At 57.4% G+C, this 20,494-nt stretch overlaps 1 protein-coding gene across 1 annotated transcript in view; it reads left to right on the forward strand.

Annotated features, from left to right (window-relative positions):
* DOCK4 (dedicator of cytokinesis 4) overlaps positions 1 to 20,494 on the forward strand; it is a 209,823-nt gene that overhangs the window by 117,829 nt on the left and 71,500 nt on the right. The window contains exons 8-12 of the mRNA XM_054726251.1: positions 4,336 to 4,487; positions 7,721 to 7,802; positions 9,094 to 9,154; positions 9,939 to 10,071; positions 11,068 to 11,156. Of these exons, the coding sequence (XP_054582226.1) occupies positions 4,336 to 4,487; positions 7,721 to 7,802; positions 9,094 to 9,154; positions 9,939 to 10,071; positions 11,068 to 11,156 (517 nt within the window). The remainder of the gene's footprint in view (positions 1 to 4,335; positions 4,488 to 7,720; positions 7,803 to 9,093; positions 9,155 to 9,938; positions 10,072 to 11,067; positions 11,157 to 20,494) is intronic.

The raw sequence follows: 20,494 nt of genomic DNA on the forward strand, positions 1-20,494 counted from the left end.
CAGTCGGACATCCCTCTCACAATCCAGGACTGCTGGCTCCCAACCACTCGCCTGCCTGCCTGCCTGATTGCCCCAAACTGCTTCTGCCTGCCAGCCTAATCACCCCCTAACCACTCCCCTGCCAGCCTGATCGATGCCTAACTGCTCCCCTGCAGGCCTGGTCGCCCCCAACTGCCCACCCCTGCAGGCCTGGGTCCCCCCCAACTGCCCACCCCTGCAGACCTGGGTCCCCCACAACTGCCCTCCCCTGCAGGCTTGATCGCCCCCACCTGCCCTCCCTTGCAGGCCTGGTTTCCCCCACTGCCCTCCTCTGCAGGCCTGGTCACCCCTAACTGCTCTCCCCTGCTGGCCTGATTGCCCACAACTGCCCTCCCCTGCAGGCCATCTTGTGTCCACATGGGGGCAGCCATCTTTGACCACATGAGGGTGGCCATCTTGTGTGTTGGAGTGACGGTCAATTTGTATATTACTCTTTTATTAGATAGGATAGCTCAAATCCTAGTCCATAGTCTTCACTTGACAGATGAGGAACACGGGATGCTGTGGTTTTGCATGAACGGGTAACTTCTCCTCTGGAGCGGTTGCGTTTTTCTATTTCTAAACGCCAGTGATTCCATGTTGTCCTCCTTAAGGCAGCCCCGGGGGCCTGCCTGGCCTCGGCCTGGGCACCCAGGTTGTCTGTGGCCCTTGCTCATCTTCTCTGGTGAAATCAGAGTGACTGACATCGACTTCCAGGGAGAGCTGGCAGCCCCACCACCCACCCCTGCTGTCCCGGTGACTTATTGTGCCCCGTGGACCAAGGACCGTGGCGTGGAGCTGCGCGCCCCACAGAGGATGTGGCCACCTCTCTTTCCTGCAGCCTCTTCTCTGTCGCTCTCAGACACAGGCATCCGCACCTCCCTGGTCCACTTACAGCATTAACCCTCTTGCTTTGGGCTTCGGGTAGCCCTGTGCGCGGGTCTTCCTCACCCGTTGTGCTCACCTGAGCAGGGAGAAAGCACTAACCCCCTGCTGTTCACATCTGGGTGCTGCCGAGGGCAGAGCCCAGCTTTCTGTGAATAAAGGGGATCGTCGCCACTGGCTTCTCTGGTGACCTGAGCCGGCGAGAGGTCTGCGTAGGAACCTTTCTTGGTTTTATCAGATCACCCTCCCTGCTTGTTGTGTGATCCTTCGTGGGTAGACCAGTAATCTCAGACAGAGGCAACCCCCACCCCCATCACCACCAAGATGTTCGGCCATGTCTGGAGACATTTTCGGTGTCACAATTGGGGAATGGGTGGGCCGAGGTGGGGAGAGGGGCTTTGGGCATCTGGGGGGTGGAGGCGAGAGAGAGAGCTGCTGACAATCCCACAAAGCCCAGGGCAGCCCACAACAGAAATATCCAGCCCTCTTCTCCCCCACCCCCCAAAAAAATTCTATACCCCAGAAATATCCAGCCCTCTTCTCCCCCGTTCCCCCCCAAAAAACACCCCAGAAGTATCCAGCCCTCTTCTCCCCCCAAAAAAACAACACCCCAGAAATATCCAGCCCTCTTCTCCCCCCCCCCAAAAAAAAAACCCCACACCCCAGAAATATCCAGCGCAGACTCCCTAGAGCTGAAGTGAGAAGGCCTAGCAGTGAGGATTCACCCAGTAAGGAGCGCACTGTGCGGGTTAGACATTTGGGCCCCTCAGTCTTGGGGTGAATCTGTTTGTTTCCTAACCAGCGGTCTCCTGGACGGTGAGCACGTTGGTGTAGGGTCCCTGGCGCTGGAGCCGTGACTTATTTCCGAGATGCGTTCTGTCTGTCTGTTGTGACTCCCGGGTCGCAGCTCGTCGAGCGTGCGCATGCCTCCGGGGTCAGAGTGCAGCCCCGTTCGCACCGGGATGTTTTTAGCAGTTCCCCAAAGTAGTGAATTCCCAGGAGGCAGACGAGTGATCATCCCCTGCTTCGGTCCGAACCCTCCCACGTCGCAGGCACAGAGGGTGGAGCCGGGCGGGCTGGTTGCTGGCGGGCACGCCGAGCCAGCGGTGCCAAGGTGCCGATCACGCAAAGATGCCGCAGTGCCTTCCATCAGCTGGGATTTGATCTCCGCACATGACCTTGGTCAGGGACGCTCAGCTCGCTGCACGTTCACGTCCCCGGGAGCGTTTGAAAGACCACTGTCTGCAGCCCCGTCCCCTAGAAATTCTCACTTAATTGTAGTGGGTAGGACCTGGGCATACAGGTGGATTTAAAAATATATATTTTTTATTGATTTTTTTTACAGAGAGGAAGGGAGAGGGATAGAGAGTTAGAAACATCAGTCAGCTGCCTCCTGCACACCCCCTACTGGGGATGTGCCCGCAACCAAGGTACGTGCCCCTGACCGGAATCGAACCTGGGACCCTTCAGTCCGCAGGCCGACGCTCTATCCACTGAGCCACACTGGTCAGGGCAACAGGCGGAGTTTTGAGCTCCCGTGGCGGTTGTGTGTGCCCCCGAGGCTGAGGAGCATGAATCTAAATGTGGTCCCCCCCCTCAAGAGGGTCAGGTGGTCTAGTTCTTCCCTCCCTCCCCACACGGGCAGGCTTGTATTCGGCCTGTGGCAGCTCCGGTGATGGTGCGCCCTGGTAGGTAGCTCCATGCAGGCGAGGCTGTTTCTGTGTCGGCCCGTCTTGGCACCGCGCAGACGCCCCCAGCTGTGTGTGGGGTGAATGGTCGGTCCCCCGTCTCCTCACTGCTGTCCTGCCCCTGGCGGGAGCCTCGGCTGGCTGTCCTGAGGACAGAGAGGACAGGTGGACGCAGGCGCTGTCCCCCGCAGACACCTGGCTGGCTTTCGCGGGTCCGCGTCCAGGGCCCACGGCAGGTGAGAACTCGCGCTCGGGTCATCGAGCGTCACTCACCACGGCCTGCCCCAGAACACTGCCGTCATTTTGCAAGTCAGTCGCCTTCCGAAGTACTCCGAATTGTAAGGGATGTGCCGTCGTCGCTGCACTGGCTAGCTCCCATCCGTGAAATGGTCGGTCAGCCGTACGTTCGGCTGATTTAAAAGGACGACGCATCGTTTCTTCTCGCCCTGGGAGGTGGTCCGGAAGCAGTCGGACCCTTTGAATGGCGGGCTTGAGTCGGCTCCGTGCCTTGGTATCCTTTTAACATGAATGATGAAAAAACAAAAAACAAAACAAGATTCCTCCATGGCTTGCCAACTTGATAGTTTCTTACTTTAGAAGTTGGAAGAAAGTTTGGAATTTAATATCCGACTAGATTCCAAATCCAGAGCCAAAAAATAAAATTAAAAAAATTACAGCCGGTCCCCGGTGTACAAAGTTCAACTTGGGATTTTTCGACTCGAGGGTGCGCATGTGCCAAAGCAATGCGGCCCTGGCCGGTGTGGCTCAGTGGATAGAGCGTCGGCCTGCAGACTGAAGGGTCCCAGGTTCGATTCTGGTCAAGGGCATGTACCTTGGTTGCGGGCACATCCCCGGTGGGGAGTGTGCAGGAGGCAGCTGATGGATGTTTCTCTCTCATCGATGTTTCTAACTCTCTCTCCCTCTCTCTCTCCCTCTCCCTTCTCTCTGTAAAAAAATCAATAAAATATATTTTTTAAAAAAAACAACAACAATGCGCATTCGGGAGACACCGTGCCCGGGGTTGAAGGGTTGAGCGTTGACCTTTCCTGGACGGCCCGTGGGCGGTGGGGTTCTCTCCTGTGAGGCTGGGCGGCGGCGGCCCCCGATCTCGAGGGTCAGCACCTGTTCTGCACAGGGTCCTGTGCTGTCAGTGTTTTTGGATTTTGTGTCTGTGTGTTCACGCCCCATCACGCCCATCTGTGCTCCTGCTCCTGGTGAGAAGTAGAGGAATGTGATTAGTCTTGAGATGAAACTCAAAATAATGGCCCCACTGTGGGCCCAGGTATGTATTCTGAGCAGTTAAAGGTGAGCCAGGCTCAGCTGTGATGTCTGGTAGGTTAGATGTATTCAGCACATTTTTTAAAAATATGTTTTTATTGATTTCAGAGAGGAAGGGAGAGGGAGAGAGATAGAAACATCAATGATGAGAGAGAACCATGGATCGGCTGCCTCCTGCACGCCCCACACTGGGGATGGAGCCTGCAACCCGGGCATTGCCCTGACCGGGAATCAAAACCCTGACCTCCTGGTTCCTAGGTCGATGCTCAACCACTGAGCCACCCGGCCGGGCATCAGTGCAGTTTTGACGTGGGCTATTTCCCACTTACGGCCAGCGTGTCAGGAGGTGACCCCGTCGTGGGTTGGGGACACCTGCATCGCACAGGACAGCAGGTCACCCCGCAGCTCACTGGGTTGTCGCTCCCACCATCCCCTGGCTGATCCCGTGTTTGTGGGTGTCCCTCAGATGGAGCATCGGCACCGGAAGAAGGACGCGCCGGCGCAGGCCAGCAGCCACCACCTCTTCGTGCAGCTGAAGAGCCTCATGTGCTCCAACCTGGGCGAGGAGCTCGAGGTCGTCTTCTCGCTCTTCGACAGCAGGGAGAACCGCCCCATCAGGTAACTGCGCCCGTGCCCCCGGGGCCGGTCCCGGGCGGGCGTGGACCAGCTGACCCGGGTCACGGATGGGCGTGGACGAGATGACCCGGGTCACGGGCGGGCGTGGACCAGATGACCCGGCTCCCGGGCGGGCGTGGACCAGGTGACCCGGCTCCCGGGCGGGCGTGGACCAGGTGACCCGGCTCCCGGGCGGGCGTGGACCAGGTGACCCGGGTCCCGGGTGGGTGTGGACCAGGTGACCTGGTACGCGTTCTTCTCTCAGCCCCACTTTCTCATTGGTAGGACCCTGTGGTGTCTACGCTTCCTACCGTGTGGCGGTTCCCCTGAAAGTTAGACGGGGTGATGTATGGGAAAGTTCTAGCGGAACGCAAAGGGGCTGTCGGACTGTGATAACCACTCTTACGTGAACTAGGACTGGCTGTCGGGCTGTGTGAGTTCTTTGTGTGGAAATTCAGGGAAGACAGAAGAGCTCCAAGCCTGCCTGCTCGTCGAAGGCAGCACGTGGTAGATTTCCTGTTACAGTGACTAATCACCCGTTCTCACCCACCTGGGTCGGATGGCACCAGGAGGTGGTCAGTGCACCTGCAGACCTTCCCGTTGCCGTTCCGGGGCGGGGACGGATGGGCATTCCGTGTGTCGTGTGCACACGCACTCTGTTCTCTTCCCCGTGCTGTGAGTCTCACCTGCTGTGGCTGTTTGGGGCAGGCTTTCCATAGTTAGCAGAAACTCGGAGTGGGTGTGTTTGTGTGCCTTAGACTTTCTATACATTTGTTTTTTAAAGTTGAGCATAATGTACACCATCGTTTACATTACATTTCTTCCAATTTAAATTTAGAATATATATTGTATTCTACAAATCACACATAAGGACCCAACTGTACCATGCTTTTAAAAAACACATCAAAGTACGTAAATTCTGACAGTTTTCAGGAACACCAGGCCACATACATTGTTTTACACACACAAAGGAATCCTGGAGTATTTCTTTTCTGGTAAAAAAAAAAAAAAAGGTTTAGGACATATGCATGAAGTTTATTTTTCATGCACTGATAGCTGTAAACTCTTTGGTGAGTTAATCTGTGTTCAGCAGGAGCTGTTAGTAACGCACTTTCTACTTCTTGACGGTAGACTGTGTCCCCGGAATAAGGTGTTTGCAGGAGGGACAGCGTTTCTGAGACGTGGACACAACATTGGTAGCAGGTTCAGAATCTACTGTCTCCGCTGTGGGAGGAGATGGACCAGTGACTTAGGAAACCTCTCCCCCTGCACAAATCGACACTAAACGGGAGAGACAAAGGCGGGAAAACCCGTCCCGGGACCCGGGACCTGAGATGGTGTAGGACTCGCATCCTGGGACCCGGGACCTGAGACGGTGTAGGACTCACAAACCTGGGACCCGGGACCTGAGACGGTGTAGGACTCACAAACCTGGGACCCGGGACCTGAGAGGGTGTAGGACTCACAAACCCGGGACCTGAGATGGTGTAGGACTCGCATCCTGGGACCCGGGACCTGAGACGGTGTAGGTCACATCCTGGGACCCGGGACCTGAGATGGTGTAGGTCACATCCTGGGACCCGGGACCTGAGACGGTGTAGGTCACATCCTGGGACCCGGGACCTGAGACGGTGTAGGACTCGCATCCTCGGGATTCCGTCTAGACTCGAGGGCTGAGAATAGTGCAGAGCCGGGGCTGCTTTCTGGGTTCCCGGGATGTGGATGCAGTTTGCGGATATGGGCGCGTGTTTCGCATCAGCACGGAAGCTCCGGTGCTGGTGAAGCATGCCCTGTGGACCTTTGTGTGCTAACCTGACCGCTTTGTCGTTTTAGACGCACCTGTCAGAGGATGTTCTAAAATGTGGTTCCAGTGTTTCAGTGGGCATTAAGAGGAGCACGCAACACACACACACACACACACACACCCCAGAGTAGAGCATTCTGTGTGATTAGGGGAGGGGAAAGGTCCCTGTGCTTGGGGTAAAATGTGATCCATAAATATCTCTGAGTAAGTGCTGATGATGAGAAAGCAAAACCCAATACCTGTCCTAGGCCAGGAGCTCTGACTGGCCGAGTCCAGGTTCTTAAACAGTTTTGGAGTCTTCCTTTGTTTATAAAATAGTCCACTTTCCAAGTCAGTTCTCGGGGTGTGTTTCATTGAAGAAACACCCAGGAACCTCTAAAACCAGGGACTGCTTTGATACCTGCTCAGTCACAGTGCCCACTCCTTTCATCTTCCTGGGGCAGGCACCCTGGACTCCGGGACGGGCTTGATGGGGTCCGTGGGGGTGAGCGGCTTCTCCCGTATCTCAATGTTCTGGAAATATTTGCTCAGTATTTCCCTAGAGCAGAGAAAGAATTCCCCTTAGAGCATTCAAATGAAGGGGAGGGTTTTGTATGAATGTATGGAATAGACTTCCCTACTCAGCCACGCAGCAGCTCTGTGGTTTAGCACAAGACTGGTCAGTAGCCTCGGTTTTTCTGTCTGTGAAATGGGTATAATGTGCCAATTTCATAAAGGCATCGTGAGGATAAAATGACTTAGTCCAAGTGAAGTCCTTAGCAGAGTGCCCATCAAATGGTCAGTTCCCACCAAAATAGTATTACCAAATTGAATGATTTCTAAAGTGCGGTTCACTCACCCCAGGATGCATTTTTGAGCATTTCCTCTTAGCATAGCTTAACCTTGAAAGATTAATGCGTTTTCTCTCGCGGTGAAAGAGCGCCAGGCCTCTCCCTGGAGCCGCAGGAAAGGGCAGCGGGGAGACCCATTCACCGCCCACCCCGGCTGTGCCCGCCACGCCCAGCCTCCGCGCCGCCGTCAGCGGCCACCTGTCCTCTGGGTTTGACCCTGCTCCCGAGGACAGCACCTGGCGTGGAACCCTGTTCTCTTCTTTCAGAAGTTTATTACAATTTTTATGGAAGGAATTGGGTGGCACCGGTGAATAGCGTCGTGTAAGATTCAGGCGCACGCTTCTGTCATGTTAAACGTCGGTTTTGTCCGCACGTACGTTTCCATCCTCGGCTCTGCGGCTGCTGCTTCGCCGGTTTTGTCCGAAGTGAAGCCAGGGATGGCTGTCTCGGGGGCGCTTGCGTGTTCTAGAAAAGCTTCGATGTCACACGCGTGATCGAATGGGCGTGGAGCCCGGCCGGGGAGGAGGAGCACCCGGCGGAAGGCGCCCCGTCCGTCCGAGCGACTAGACAGCCTCTGAGACGCTGACCTTCCTCTCTTGCAGCGAGCGGTTCTTCCTGCGGCTGAACCGGAACGGGCTGCCCAAGGCCCCCGACAAGCCCGAGCGGCACTGCTCTCTCTTCGTGGTGAGTGGGCCGCGCCCTCCCCGTGGCGCTGCGTGTCACGAGGGGACGTGGATCCCTGTGAGCGGGTGCCGGGGGTTTGCTTAAACTTTGTGAACGACACGCAAAGGCCAGGGGTGCCCGGGACTCGGACACGGTCGCCCCCGCGTTCCTCGCGGGCGCTGGAGCCGGTCACACTCCCGCCGGGTGCAGGGTGGTAGCTCGCTGGTGTTTGCTAGGCAGCGCGACTCGATATGAGAATGAGTGAGGGAGAGGTTGACGTGAGAGCGGCTTTCCCTTTAACTCCCATGTGCCGTCAGTAAACCTTCAGGAAAGTCCACTACAGTATTTTTATTTTTAAAAAATATATTTTTATTGATTTCAGAGAGGAAGGGAGAAGGAGAGAGATAGAAACATCAATGCTGAGAGAGAATCATAGATCGGCTGCCTCCTGCACGCCCCCTACTGGGGATCGAGAGCCTGCAACCCGGGAATCAAACCGTGACCTCCTGGTTCATAGGTTAACGCTCAACCACTGAGCCACACCAGCTGGGCCACTATAGGACTTTTAGAACAGGATTTGAACTATTTGCTCCTGCTACAAAAATGCCATTAAAAATATCTCTGTTGATCTTTTGGGGGAATAAACACATGACTTCATTTAGAAAGGTACTCCAGAAAGCTCAGTAAATCTTTAAAAGTCACCAGTCATAACGCTGTGAAGCACAGCTCTCATTTCTTTATGCCGCCCTCTAAAATCTTTAAAGCTGTGTGTGTGGGCGCTAGTGGCCTTGTGAGCCAGTTATTGTTGGTTTGTTTTTATTTCCATCCCCCACCCCCCCACTGGTAGCCATCATTCTCCGTCTGTGGGTCTGTTTCTGCTTCGTTTTGTGTATTAATTGTTCTTCGTTTGGACCCACAAACCCCTGAGGCCGTGCAGCGTGTGTTCTCTGACTTACTGGTGTTTCACTCAGCGCCATGCACGCCAGGCCCAGCCGTGTTGCGGCTGGCGCGATTTCCCTCCTTCCTCTTGCTGACACTCAGCACTGTGCTCGTGAGCCACGCCGCCCTCTGTGCCACCTGCTCACCACACCGAGGCTGCTGGGTTCTCCCTGCTGATCCCGCAGGGAGCACGGGGGTGCATGTCTCTTCTTAAATTCGCGTTTTTATTTTCTTGGGTAAATACCCACCAGTGGAATTGCTGGTCGGGCGGCAGCTCCGTTTCGTCTGGTTTTTGCGGGAGTGATGTGCCGGCCCCTCTCACGGCCCCCCCCAACGGACGAGTTCTACCGTAACTGGGCTCTGTTTTTGGCAGGATCTGGGCAGCAGCGAGCTCCGCAGGGACATCTACATCACGGTGCACATCATCCGCATCGGTAGGTGTGGCCCTGTCGGCGGGAGCTCACGGGGAAGGCGAGGTCTCTGTCCTTGTGACTTGCCCGCTGCCTGAATCGGAGAGACGTCAGAGCCGGAGCTGCGCCCGAGAATCCCAGAACGGGGGTGGGGGGGGGCGCTCGCTCCCTGGCCTCTCCACGCCCGTGCGGCCCGCTCACCGGCACTCTCTTCTCGCCACTAATGCTCGCGGAGTTTGTTGTTCCTGTTTCACGGGGCTCCCTGACCATATTTGATTCAACAATTTCGTGTTCATCTTTTTTTTTAATCCTCACCCGAGGAGTGAGGATATTTTTTTCATTGTTTTTTTTTTTTTTTTTTAAAGAGAGGGGAAGGGAGGAGGGAAGAGGGGGGAGAGAGAGAGGCATGGATGTGAGAGAGACACATGGATCAGTTGCCTCCTGCCTGCGCCCCAGCTGGGCCGGGGATCGAATCCACAACCCAGGCACGAGTCCTGGAAGAGGCACTTTCCTGCCTGACGGCCCCGGGCCTCCTGGGTGCCTTCGCGGGACCTCGGGGGCGGGGGGGGGGAGGCGTCCAGGTGTGGGACCGGCCCGGTCCTCAGGTTTCCTCGGTGGCCGGGGCGCCCAGAGTGAGCGGCGTGCTCGAGGTCTCGGCTAGGTCGTTGCGGAGGAGGGTCCCGGGCTGAGGCGGCATCTCCTGTCGCCTCAAACCCGTGTCCTTCCCGTGGCCAATGACATGATGATGGTGTGTGTGCCTCGCGAGGCCCGGCCGTGACTTCCTCCCGTGTCTGCTTCCGTGGGGCAGGTCGGATGGGGGCGGGAGAGAAGAAGAACGCCTGCAGCGTCCAGTACCGGCGCCCCTTTGGCTGCGCGGTCCTCAGCATCGCCGACCTGCTGACCGGGGAGACCAAGGACGACCTCATCCTGAAAGTGTACATGTAAGAGGCTGCCCGTGGGTGAGGGGGGGGGGGGGGAGGGCGCAGGGCAGAACCCGGGAACCAGGACCTACTGGGACCCGCCTAAGGACCTCACTTTACCTTGGTTACTTGTGTGAAGACCATCTATAACAATAATCTATAATAATAAAAGTGTAATATGCTAATTAGACCGGACAGCCGGATGTTCTTCCGGACGAAGCCGCAGCGGCGGGGGCCGAGGCAGAGGTGCTTAGGGGCGATCAGGCAGGCAGGCGGGCAGAGTGGTTAGGGGTGATCAGGCAGGCAGGCGAGTGGTTAGGGACGATCAGGCAGGCAGGCAGGCAGGTAAGTGGTTAGGGGTGATCAGGCAGGCAGGCGATCAGGCAGGCAGGCAGGCAGAGTGGTTAGGGGTGATCAGGCAGGCAGGCGAGTGGTTAGGGGCAATCAGGCAGGCAGGCAGGTGAGCAGTTAGGAGCCAGTGGTCCCAGATTGCGAGAGGGATGTCCTGCATTGCGAGAGGGTGCAGGCCCGGCTGAGCCCCCCCCCCCCATTTGAATTTCGTGCACCGGGCCTCTAGTTTCCAAATAAGGCTGCATTCTGAGATAGTAGGGTCAGGACTCTAACATTATCTTACACAGCAGTAAGAACGTCCGTGGCTATTCCACATCCTAAATTGATTTTTAAAATGCACCTGGTTTTGGATCTCCCCACTGTGAGCACCTCCCCATGGGCTCCGACATTGAGAGCTGACACACAGCGGGGTGCTCAGAGCAGACCCCGGGAAGGGGGTACACAGCGGGGTGCTCAGAGCGAACCCCGGGGAAGGGCGTGAGGCCGGTGGGCACTCACACACGGACCGCGTGCCTGCCGGTCTTGGGGTGCCTGTGCTGACGGACGTCACCTGCAGGGGCTGCGGGAGCTGCAGAGAGCGGGAGGGGTGCACTGGTGGTGAGGACAGAGCCGGGCTGGGCGTCCCTGCGGCTCCCGGCCCCCACGCTGACAGAGGCCATGTCCCAGGTGCAACACGGAGAGCGAGTGGCACCAGATCCACGAGAACATCATCAAGAAGCTGAACGCGCGCTACAACCTGACCGGCTCCAACGCGGGTGAGTGTGGGGGGCTGACCCGCTCCAGGGGGTGAGTGTGGGGGGCTGACCCTCTCCAGGCGGGTGAGTGTGGGGGGCTGACCGGCTCCAGGGGGGTGAGTGTGGGGGCTGACCTGCTCCAGGGGGGTGAGTGTGGGGGGCTGACCCGCTCCAGGCGGGTGAGTGTGGGGGGCTGACCCGCTCCAGGCGGGTGAGTGTGGGGGGCTGACCCTCTCCAGGCGGGTGAGTGTGGGGGGCTGACCCTCTCCAGGGGGTGAGTGTGGGGGGCTGACCCGCTCCAGGCGGGTGAGTGTGGGGGGCTGACCCGCTCCAGGGGGTGATTGTGGGGGGCTGGCTCCAGGCGGGTGAGTGTTGGGGGCTGACCCTCTCCAGGGGGTGAGTGTGGGGGGCTGACCCGCTCCAGGCGGGTGAGTGTCGGGGGCTGACCCGCTCCAGGGGGTGAGTGTGGGGGGCTGGTTCCAGGGGGTGAGTGTGGGGGGCTGACTCCAGGGGGTGAGTGTGGGGGGCTGGCTCCAGGGGGTGAGTGTGGGGGCTGATCCCCTCCAGGGGGTGAGTGTGGGGGGCTGATCCCCTCCAGGGGGTGAGTGTGGGGGCTGATCCCCTCCAGGGGGTGAGTGTGGGGGCCGACCCGCTCCAGGGGGTGAGTGTGGGGGCCGACCCGCTCCAGGGGGTGAGTGTGGGGGGCTGACCCCCTCCAGGCGGGTGAGTGTGGGGGGCTGACCGGCTCCAGGCGGGTGAGTGTGGGGGGCTGACCCGTTCCAGGGGGTGAGTGTGGGGGCTGACCCGCCCCAGGGGGTGAGTGTGGGGGCCGACCTGCTCCAGGCGGGTGAGTGTGGGGGGCTGACCCGCCCCAGGGGGTGAGTGTGGGGGACTGACCCGCCCCAGGGGGTGAGTGTGGGGGGCTGACCCCATCCAGGGGGTGAGTGTGGGGGCCGACCCGCTCCAGGGGGTGAGTGTGGGGGGCTGACCCCCTCCAGGCGGGTGAGTGTGGGGGGCTGACCGGCTCCAGGCGGGTGAGTGTGGGGGGCTGGTTCCAGGGGGTGAGTGTGGGGGGCTGACCCCCTCCAGGGGGTGAGTGTGGGGGCTGGCTGGCTCTCCCGAGACCCCTCATTCAGGCGCTCTCATTGATTTGTCTGCACCGGAAGGAAATGGCCTGCTGTTTTCCTCTCTCCGCTCCCTAACTTTAAAATTGCGCAGTCAGCCCTCTCCTCCAGCGGCGTCTGTGCCGTGACGGGGAGGCGTGCTCTGTCCTCTCTCTACAAAGGGCTCTGTTTGGGCTTGAAGCGGACAGAGCGCCTGTGTTTGCTCAGTAGCGTCCAGCCTTGGCCTCTGCGTGTGACTGGTCCCTGGAACCCGGATGGCAATGCACTGTCCCCGGTCCCTGTGGGGAGAGGCCGGGAGCACCGAGAGCTGTGGGGAGAGGCCGGTCCCCGGTCCCTGTGGGGAGAGGCCGGGAGCACCGAGAGCTGTGGGGAGAGGCCGGTCCCCGGTCCCTGTGGGGAGAGGCCGGTCCCCGGTCCCTGTGGGGAGAGGCCGGGAGCACCGAGAGCTGTGGGAGGGCGGGAAAGCAGCTTCCCTGCCGGGGCTGCGGCGGCGTCCTCTACCGGGAACGCACGCGGCCCAGAGCGGACGCGGCTTGGGAGAGCGATACCGGGAACATGCACACGGCCCAGGTCACATGTGGCTTGGGAGAACCATGTTGGCTGCCGTGCCATGTAGGTAACGTGTGCATCTCGTTCAGAGGGACCTGACACGTGGCACTGCCTGGTAAGCTACATCCCACGGGTCCACAGCCTTGTCCCAGTCACACATGTAGACTAGACCACATGGCCATGTGCGGCACAGGCAGCCATGCCCTGAAGCCTGCTCAGCAGACAGAAGCTTGGTGAATATTGTTAGCACCCTACCCCCTTTCACACCCATGTTGAAGCAAAAAAACACAACACAACACACGCACAAACACACACACATACACACAAACACACACACACATACATACACACACACACATACACACACATACACATACACACATACACACACATACACAAACACACATACACACATACACACACACACATACACACAAACACAAACACACACATACACAAACACATATACACATACACACATACACACAAACACAAACACATACACACACACACAAACACATACATACACACACACACATACACACACACACATACACATACACACACATACACACGCATACACACACACATACACACACATACACAAACACACACACATACACACACACACATACACACACACACACACCCAACAAAAGGAAAGCCCACGGAAACGGTGCCGTCATGTGCTTTCTTTGCCACGAAGGGCCCTCCATCCGGTGACGCCCGGTGACTGGGCCGCGCGTTGTTGTGGAGACGGACAGGGTGTTTGTGTGACAGTCAGCTTGCCTGGCCATCAGAAGAGCCAGGATTTCATTCAGACCCCCTTCCTCTCGCACCCGCGCCCGCCCTGCTGGGCCAGACGGACCCGCAGAGAAACGGCGACGGCGATGGGAACTCGGTGGTCAGTTGGGCCGGAGCCGTCCGCCCCAGAGCTCCCGCCCGGCCGTGCTCGGGCTGCGGTGCGCGGTGAGGTCAGCTCTCTCCTCCCTCTCCCAGGAGGTGGGGAGGAACCGTGTTTGTGTGACTCACACAGCCTGACGTTCCCACCAAACCCACCAGAGCGCGGTGTGCTGCGGGCGCGGGCAGGCTCCCTGCAGGACCAGGAGGGGGCGGACGCAGCTGAGGTCACGCGTGTGCTTAGAGACTGGATGGCAATAGCATGAACTCCAGGAAGGAAGGGGCAGAGTCTGTTTCCTGGGCAGTTCCTCCCGGTGCTCACTCTGTTGTTTTTTTAAACATGTTTATTGATTTCAGAGGAAGAGAGAGGGAGAGAGAGAGAACCATCAATGACGAGAGAGAATCATGGATCGGCTGCCTCCTGCACGCCCCTTACTGGGGATCGAGCCCGCAACCCAGGCCTGTGCCCCGACCGGGACTCGAACCGTGACCTCCTGGTTCATAGATGGACGCTCAACCCCTGAGCCCCGCCGGCCGGGCGGAGCTTGGTCTGTTTCACGGACCAGCCGCCGCTTATTCTTGCCGGAATCCCGGTGGGAGCAGCCGGTGAGCCTCCCGCAGCCTGATTCCCGGGAGGTCCCTTTTCTGCGTGGAGCTGTTGAACTACATGGAAACCACGGATGGCATCTTGGAAAGAGGGAAAGAAACCCCAGTCCCAGGGGGGTCCTGGATCAGGGTGTCCCCCCTTTGTCAGAGCCCCGCCCTGTCCATTCTGAGAAAGACAAGACCAAGCCCCTCGCTGCTTCCACTGGCGTTCCTGCCGTCCGTCTCGGCGGGGCTTGTCCTGTGTGCCCTGGATGCGCTCCCCTCCTGGACCACGGGCGGGGGCCGGAGCGCCGCCAGCCAGGTGTGCGGGCGCCGCTGGGCCCCGTTACTGAAAGGGAGGCTCGCTGATGAGTCACTTAAAGGGAGTGGGGGCGCCGCGCACACGGAATTGAAGTGGGAAACGGGGTGCCGAATGTTCAGGCCCCCCCCCCCCCCCCCCCCCGCGGTGGGATGCGTTGCCTGGCGCTGTTTTCTCCGTGGACGTGGAATTGTTGATGGAAAAGAATCGGAGCCGTCAGGTGCTCCCAAGCAGTGCTTTCCGCTGCGCTCCCCCTGCGGTGCTTTGGTCGTTGGTGCTGAAAAAGGGAGGAGGAGAGTCACTGGAAATGAGTTTCGGAAAGAAAGTTCTACCCCCCGATTTCCGTCATGCTTCGCCCACGCCCTCCTCGCTCTCGGGGTTGGATCCGGTGTGTTTCGTACATAAAGGGACTCGCCGAGTTAACTGGTTTCTCCCTCTCAACCCGAGATCCAAGCTGCAGAGGTCCATTAACCACCGTCTTCGTCGTGTTTAGAAGCTGGGAGGTAATTGCGAGTGGCCCACTGAGGTCTTAAAGACCAAAATAAACACCATGGGGTTAGCCTGCCTCTTGGGTCAGATTCCGTTGAGTTGAGTAACTTCAAATTTCCTAAGCTCTGCGCTGCCCTGTGGGAAATCCCATACTGCCTGGCCGGTGTGGCTCGGTGGTCGAGCGTCAGCCTAGGAACCAGGAGGTCAGGGTTCGAGTCCCGGTCAGGGCCCAGGCCCGGGTTGCAGGCTTGATCCCCAGTGCGGGGGTGTGCAGGAGGCAGCCGGTCCCCGATTCTCTCCCATCATTGATGTTTCCCTCTCTCTCTTCCTCTCTGAGATCAATACAAATATATTTTTAAAAAAACCCAGAAGTACTATGATAAGAATTTGAAACTAAAACTATCTGCGACGGTGACCCTGGTTATGCTTCGTGAGCAGATGGTGGCTGTGAGTGTCACCTGGGATGGGCGGCCAGGGAATGGCAGGAATGCAGAGCGCGGCTGAGCCAGGGCGATTGCCCGAGGCCGCTCCAGCCCCGTGACAGGAAACAAATCGTGTCAGAACCACTGGCTCCGGTTCAGCGTGTCCTGAGAGAAACTTCGAAATCTTTCCCTCCTGTCTCCGTGGTTATGAAACCCTGTTTCCTGTACTTTGCACACGTCGCTCACAACGAGGAGAGACCACGTGTGCGAGTCCGGTCGGTGTCCAGCCTTCTGTGCATGAGAGGATGTGCGTGGAGGCCGCCCTGCCAGCACCCCCCCCCCCCCCGGAGGGCAGAGGGAGGCGCCGGGTCCGAGCCCACGCGCCAGGAGGGTGCTTTGCCTCCTTGCACAGAGCTGTGGTGTGTTTAGTTGGCTGAGCTGAGAGCAGGCTTTGGGGAGACGTGGACTGTTGTGTGTGTGTGTGTGAGGTGGGGGGAGGGGGTTTGAGCAGCCTCACCGCACATGCCAGTGTGGTCATTTGAATCACTGTGACGGAACCGTGTGATTCTGCGTCCCTGGAGCAGCCGTGCCTTCAGAAGCTGCTTTCTAACCTTTGGAAGTGGTACTTGTTGGCGCCACCTATCGGCTAGACATGTAGCGTGCGTCCTTCTGGCTCACCTTTGGGATTTTCTGATTATGAAACTGCTCTTTTAAAGTCTTTGTTTTCAGTTAATTTGACTTGCACAAATGTTGCAAGAATAGTGCAAAGGATTTCTAATTTCTCAAGGGCGAACATTTTACTATGTTTGTTTTATTCTTCTCTTTGTGTGTGTGTGTGCACTTATATACACACACATATGTATTCATCCTTTGCATATATCTAAATATTTAGGGGTTTAAAAATAGTTTTTGTGTATATATGTGTATTCTCTCTATATAGCCATTTAATGTTACTGAATTGTTACAATCTTTAAGAGTTGTATATACACACACGTATGTACAAATCACACATACACGCATAGCACACATACATACACACATTCTCCACCCTCCGGTGTCAGGCCTGACTCCTCTGTACTCTGCTCACCCCATCATGTCAGGAACACACTGCTCCGGCGGCCGCCAGGGCTGCCCCTCCTGTCTCCCCGGGAGCCTGGCTCACCCTGCCCTCGGCTCTCGGCCCCGTGCGCTGGCTGTGGCTCCGTGGAGTCCCTTCCCAGCGGTGCCGTCTCCCTCAGCAGCACCCCGACCAGACGTCCGGCTTCCTGACCGGAGACCCCGTCCTGACCCCCCTGTGGGAACCCCGTGCCGGAGCCCGGCTCTCTGCCTCCTGCAGCCAGGATGTCCCCCCCCCCCCCGCCCCCGCGTTCTCTCCGGCCAGGCGTTGGACCCAGATAACATATGTGCTTCTAGAGCAGTGGTTCTCAACCTTCCTGATGCCGCGGCCCTTTAATACAGTTCCTCATGTGGTGGTGACCCCCAAGCATAAAGTTATTTTCGTTGCTACTTCATAACTGTAATTTTGCTACTGTTAATGAATCGTAATGTAAATATCTGTGTTTTCTGATGGTCTTAGGCTCTACAGCAGTGGTTCTCAACCTGTGGGTGGAGAGTTGCTGTGGACCAGGGGTCCTCAAACTTTTTAAACAGGGGCCAGTTCACTGTCCCTCAGACGGTTGGAGGGCCGGACTATAGTTTAAAAAAAACTATGAACAAATTCCTATGCACACTGCACATATCTTATTTTGAAGTAAAAAAACAAAATGGCAAAAACACCCGCATGTGGCCCGCGGGCCGTAGTGTGAGGACGCCTGCTGTAGAGCCTAAGACCATCGGAAAACACAGATATTTACATTACGATTCATAACAGTAGCAAATTACAGTTATGAAGTAGCAACAAAAATAATGTTATGGTTGGGGGTCACCACCACATGAGGAACTGTATCAGAGGGCCGCGGCATCAGGAAGGTTGAGAACCACTGGTCTAGTGTATTCGCTTTATTTTTTAATTTAAAAAAAGGTCTTTGTTGATTTTTAGAGAGAGGAGAAGGGAGAGGGAGAGAAACACAGACGTGAAAAAGAAACATCAGTTGGCTGCTCCTCTGTTAGGCAGCCCAGCCAGGGACCGAGCCTGCACCCGGCCTGTGCCCTGACCGGGAATCGAACCGCGCCCTTCTGGTTCACAGGGCACCTCTCCACCACCGAGCCACGCCGGCCGGGCCAGAATGACGACGGAAGCTTGATACGAACAGAGGGAGTTGGTGGCCCTGGTGCCCCAGTCCGCTTCCCCCTGCCACCTGCCCCGCTCAGCATGATGGGAATTCTGCCCCGGGGGGTCTGGCCAAGAGATGGAGCTCTCCTCCGCTCCGCTGTCCGTCAGGGACGCAGCGTCTCCCCAGCAGGTGAAGCCCGCCAGCCGTGCTCATCGCTCAGGCTGCGTGGCCGAATCCTGGGACAGGTGGCTCAGGTGGCTCAGGGGCCGGGGCTCCTCCTCCACCCGCCCCCACCCGGGCAGGGCGGGGCCTGGGTGCTGCGGGCATCTCTGCAGCTGTGGGCCGCACCTTCACGTGGCCACGGGGCCACGCCGCTGTGTCCTGTGCGCTGTACACGGCACACCTAACGGCAACACGTGGTCAGCGTGTCTATGAGCGTTTTCCCTTTTTTGCATTTCTGTCGCTATTCCCAGCTCTGTGTAATTTGGTTCGTTGGTGGCAAAATGGCTGATCTAGTCGGAAATTAATTTCGCCAGCTACTTATAAATCGTGCTGTGCTTGCCATTTTTTATGTGAAAGTGCAGAGTCTCATGAATTTCAAAGGACGCCTCTTACAGAGCGAGTTCGCCTCGCTTCCTGTGAGATGAGAGCCCCCAGCTATGGACCCTGTGGGGCAACAGCCCCCACGCCTGCCTGCCCTGTGCGGCCCCAGGAGCCGAGCTGCGTCACGAAAAGCGTGCTGTCTGTTACACACTCTGATTAACTGGTGACGGGGCCTTGAATTAAAATTAGAGACCACACCCTGACAGCTGGGTCTCAAACATCTAGGCTGATGGTTGAAAAGCCCAGTTTAGTGGGTGTTTCTTCTAATGAAGGGGACCGGTCTCCCCTCGGCAATCTTATTTTGGGTACTTCCGTTAACGGCCAGAAAAACGGGGATTGTAAAACCCGACAGACGGACCTGTTTTGTGAAATGAAAATTTTCACCTGATTCTTCAGCTTATCTTGTTGGAAATCCCTGTTTATCAAAAAGTCCTCCTGAACTTTCAACTTTCCTCAGTCAGTAACGTGTCCCCTTTATTTTAACATCCCTGTTCCACGCCGACCCATGCTGCCTGATAGTCACGTATACGTGCGCTTTCCTTAATTCTTACCGAGTTTATTGGGGTGACATTGGTTAGTAGACTTACACAGGTTTCAGGTGTGCACTGCTCTAGGGCCTCACCTGGATACGGCCGTGCGTGTTTTGTCTGCCGTAATGGAAACGGGGATGGTGATTTGGGGAGAGCCAGGTTCGTGTGGGCGAGCCCTCGGTCCGGCTGCCCTTCCCAGCCCTTGACTCCCCGTGAGTTCTTTATTCCGGAGAAACGGGGTCACTTCAACCGGCAGTACCTTCTCCTGTCCTCCACACGCCTGTCACTGGCTGGACGAATGAGATCACGGCAGCTGGCGCTTTAATCGCCACCTTCCTAAGCCTTCGGGGCGAAGCTAACACTCCTTACCATCGGACTTTAGGGCCACGCGGCTCCCTGGCCTTCTTCTTCCCTCCGGGGGTGTCTGCGTCTCCGTCACCTCCGCATCGCCTCCCGCGTGCCGGCTGGCTCCCCGGTACCCCGCTGGCTCCCCTGTGTCTGTCTCCCACACGGCCTCTCTGTCCCCTCCACCCTCACCTCTATGGCTCTGGCTGGCCAGAACATGGATGTGTTTCGCTGTTCATGCTTCCATGGCTGTCTTTCCCTAGAACCGTGGTCGGCAAACTGCTGCTCGCGAGCCACATGCGGCTCTTTGGCCCCTTGAGTGTAGCTCTTCCACAAAATACCATGGCCGGGGCGAGTCTGTTTTGAAGAAGTGGCGTCAGAAGAAGTTTAAGTTTAAAAAATTTGGCTCTCAAAAGAAATTTCAATCGTTGTCCTGTTGATGTTTGGCTCTGTTGACTAATGAGTTTGCCGACCACTGCCCTAGAACATACGTTTTCTCTGTTTCCCATCTTTAATCTCCTTCAGCATTCACGTGGGCTCGGAATGCGTTTCTTCTCTCATTGTCTTATCCTCTGTAAGGTATTCTGCTTCCATTAAAGGGAAAAAAGAAATCACTGATGGTTACAGGAGTTTGGGCCCCAAGAGAGCAGAATGCGAACCCGTCCCTTTTCTCCCCTCCAGCCCCCGCCCCGAGGAGCTTGATCTCTTCGTGGTGTTTTTTCATTATCCGTGGGTTCTTCTCTCTCCTTGCTTTGCAATGCCACGTCACGCTCCCCGTGTTCCTGTCAGAGCCTGTGGCGAGACGTCCTGGGAGAGAGAGGGTCCCTCACGTGCAGAAGCTACAGGCCCTCTGGCTGCCGCCCAGCCCACCGGCCCTCGGCCTGGAGGCGAGCTCAGAGCGCCCGGCCGGCCGGGCATGTCCTGTGGGAGGGGGTGTCCCTGTGCGTTTCCACAGAGGCCAGCCCGGGAGGCTGGCGATGGGGACGGTGCGGGTGAGGATTCTGACGGCAAAGGACAGGAGTGGGGGAGAGTAGAACACCAGTGATGATGGGGAGGTCATGGGAGCGTGAGTCCGGGAGAAACCGCTCCTGGGACGGAGGGATGGGAACACGTGAGCTGTCGCCGGCAGGTCATCGGGACCGTTTCCTCCCATCGCCCAGCCCCGCGGCTTTCCGAGGACAGATGGACAGACGTGCCAGTCACCCAGCTCAAACGGGGTGGCGAGGGAGGGGAGGGGCGCGTGAACATGGGGCGTGGATCTAATTAAAGTTCCGAGTACC

The sequence above is a fragment of the Eptesicus fuscus genome, chromosome 14, assembly GCF_027574615.1.
Source record: "Eptesicus fuscus isolate TK198812 chromosome 14, DD_ASM_mEF_20220401, whole genome shotgun sequence".
In the NCBI taxonomy this organism is placed as follows: domain Eukaryota; kingdom Metazoa; phylum Chordata; class Mammalia; order Chiroptera; family Vespertilionidae; genus Eptesicus; species Eptesicus fuscus.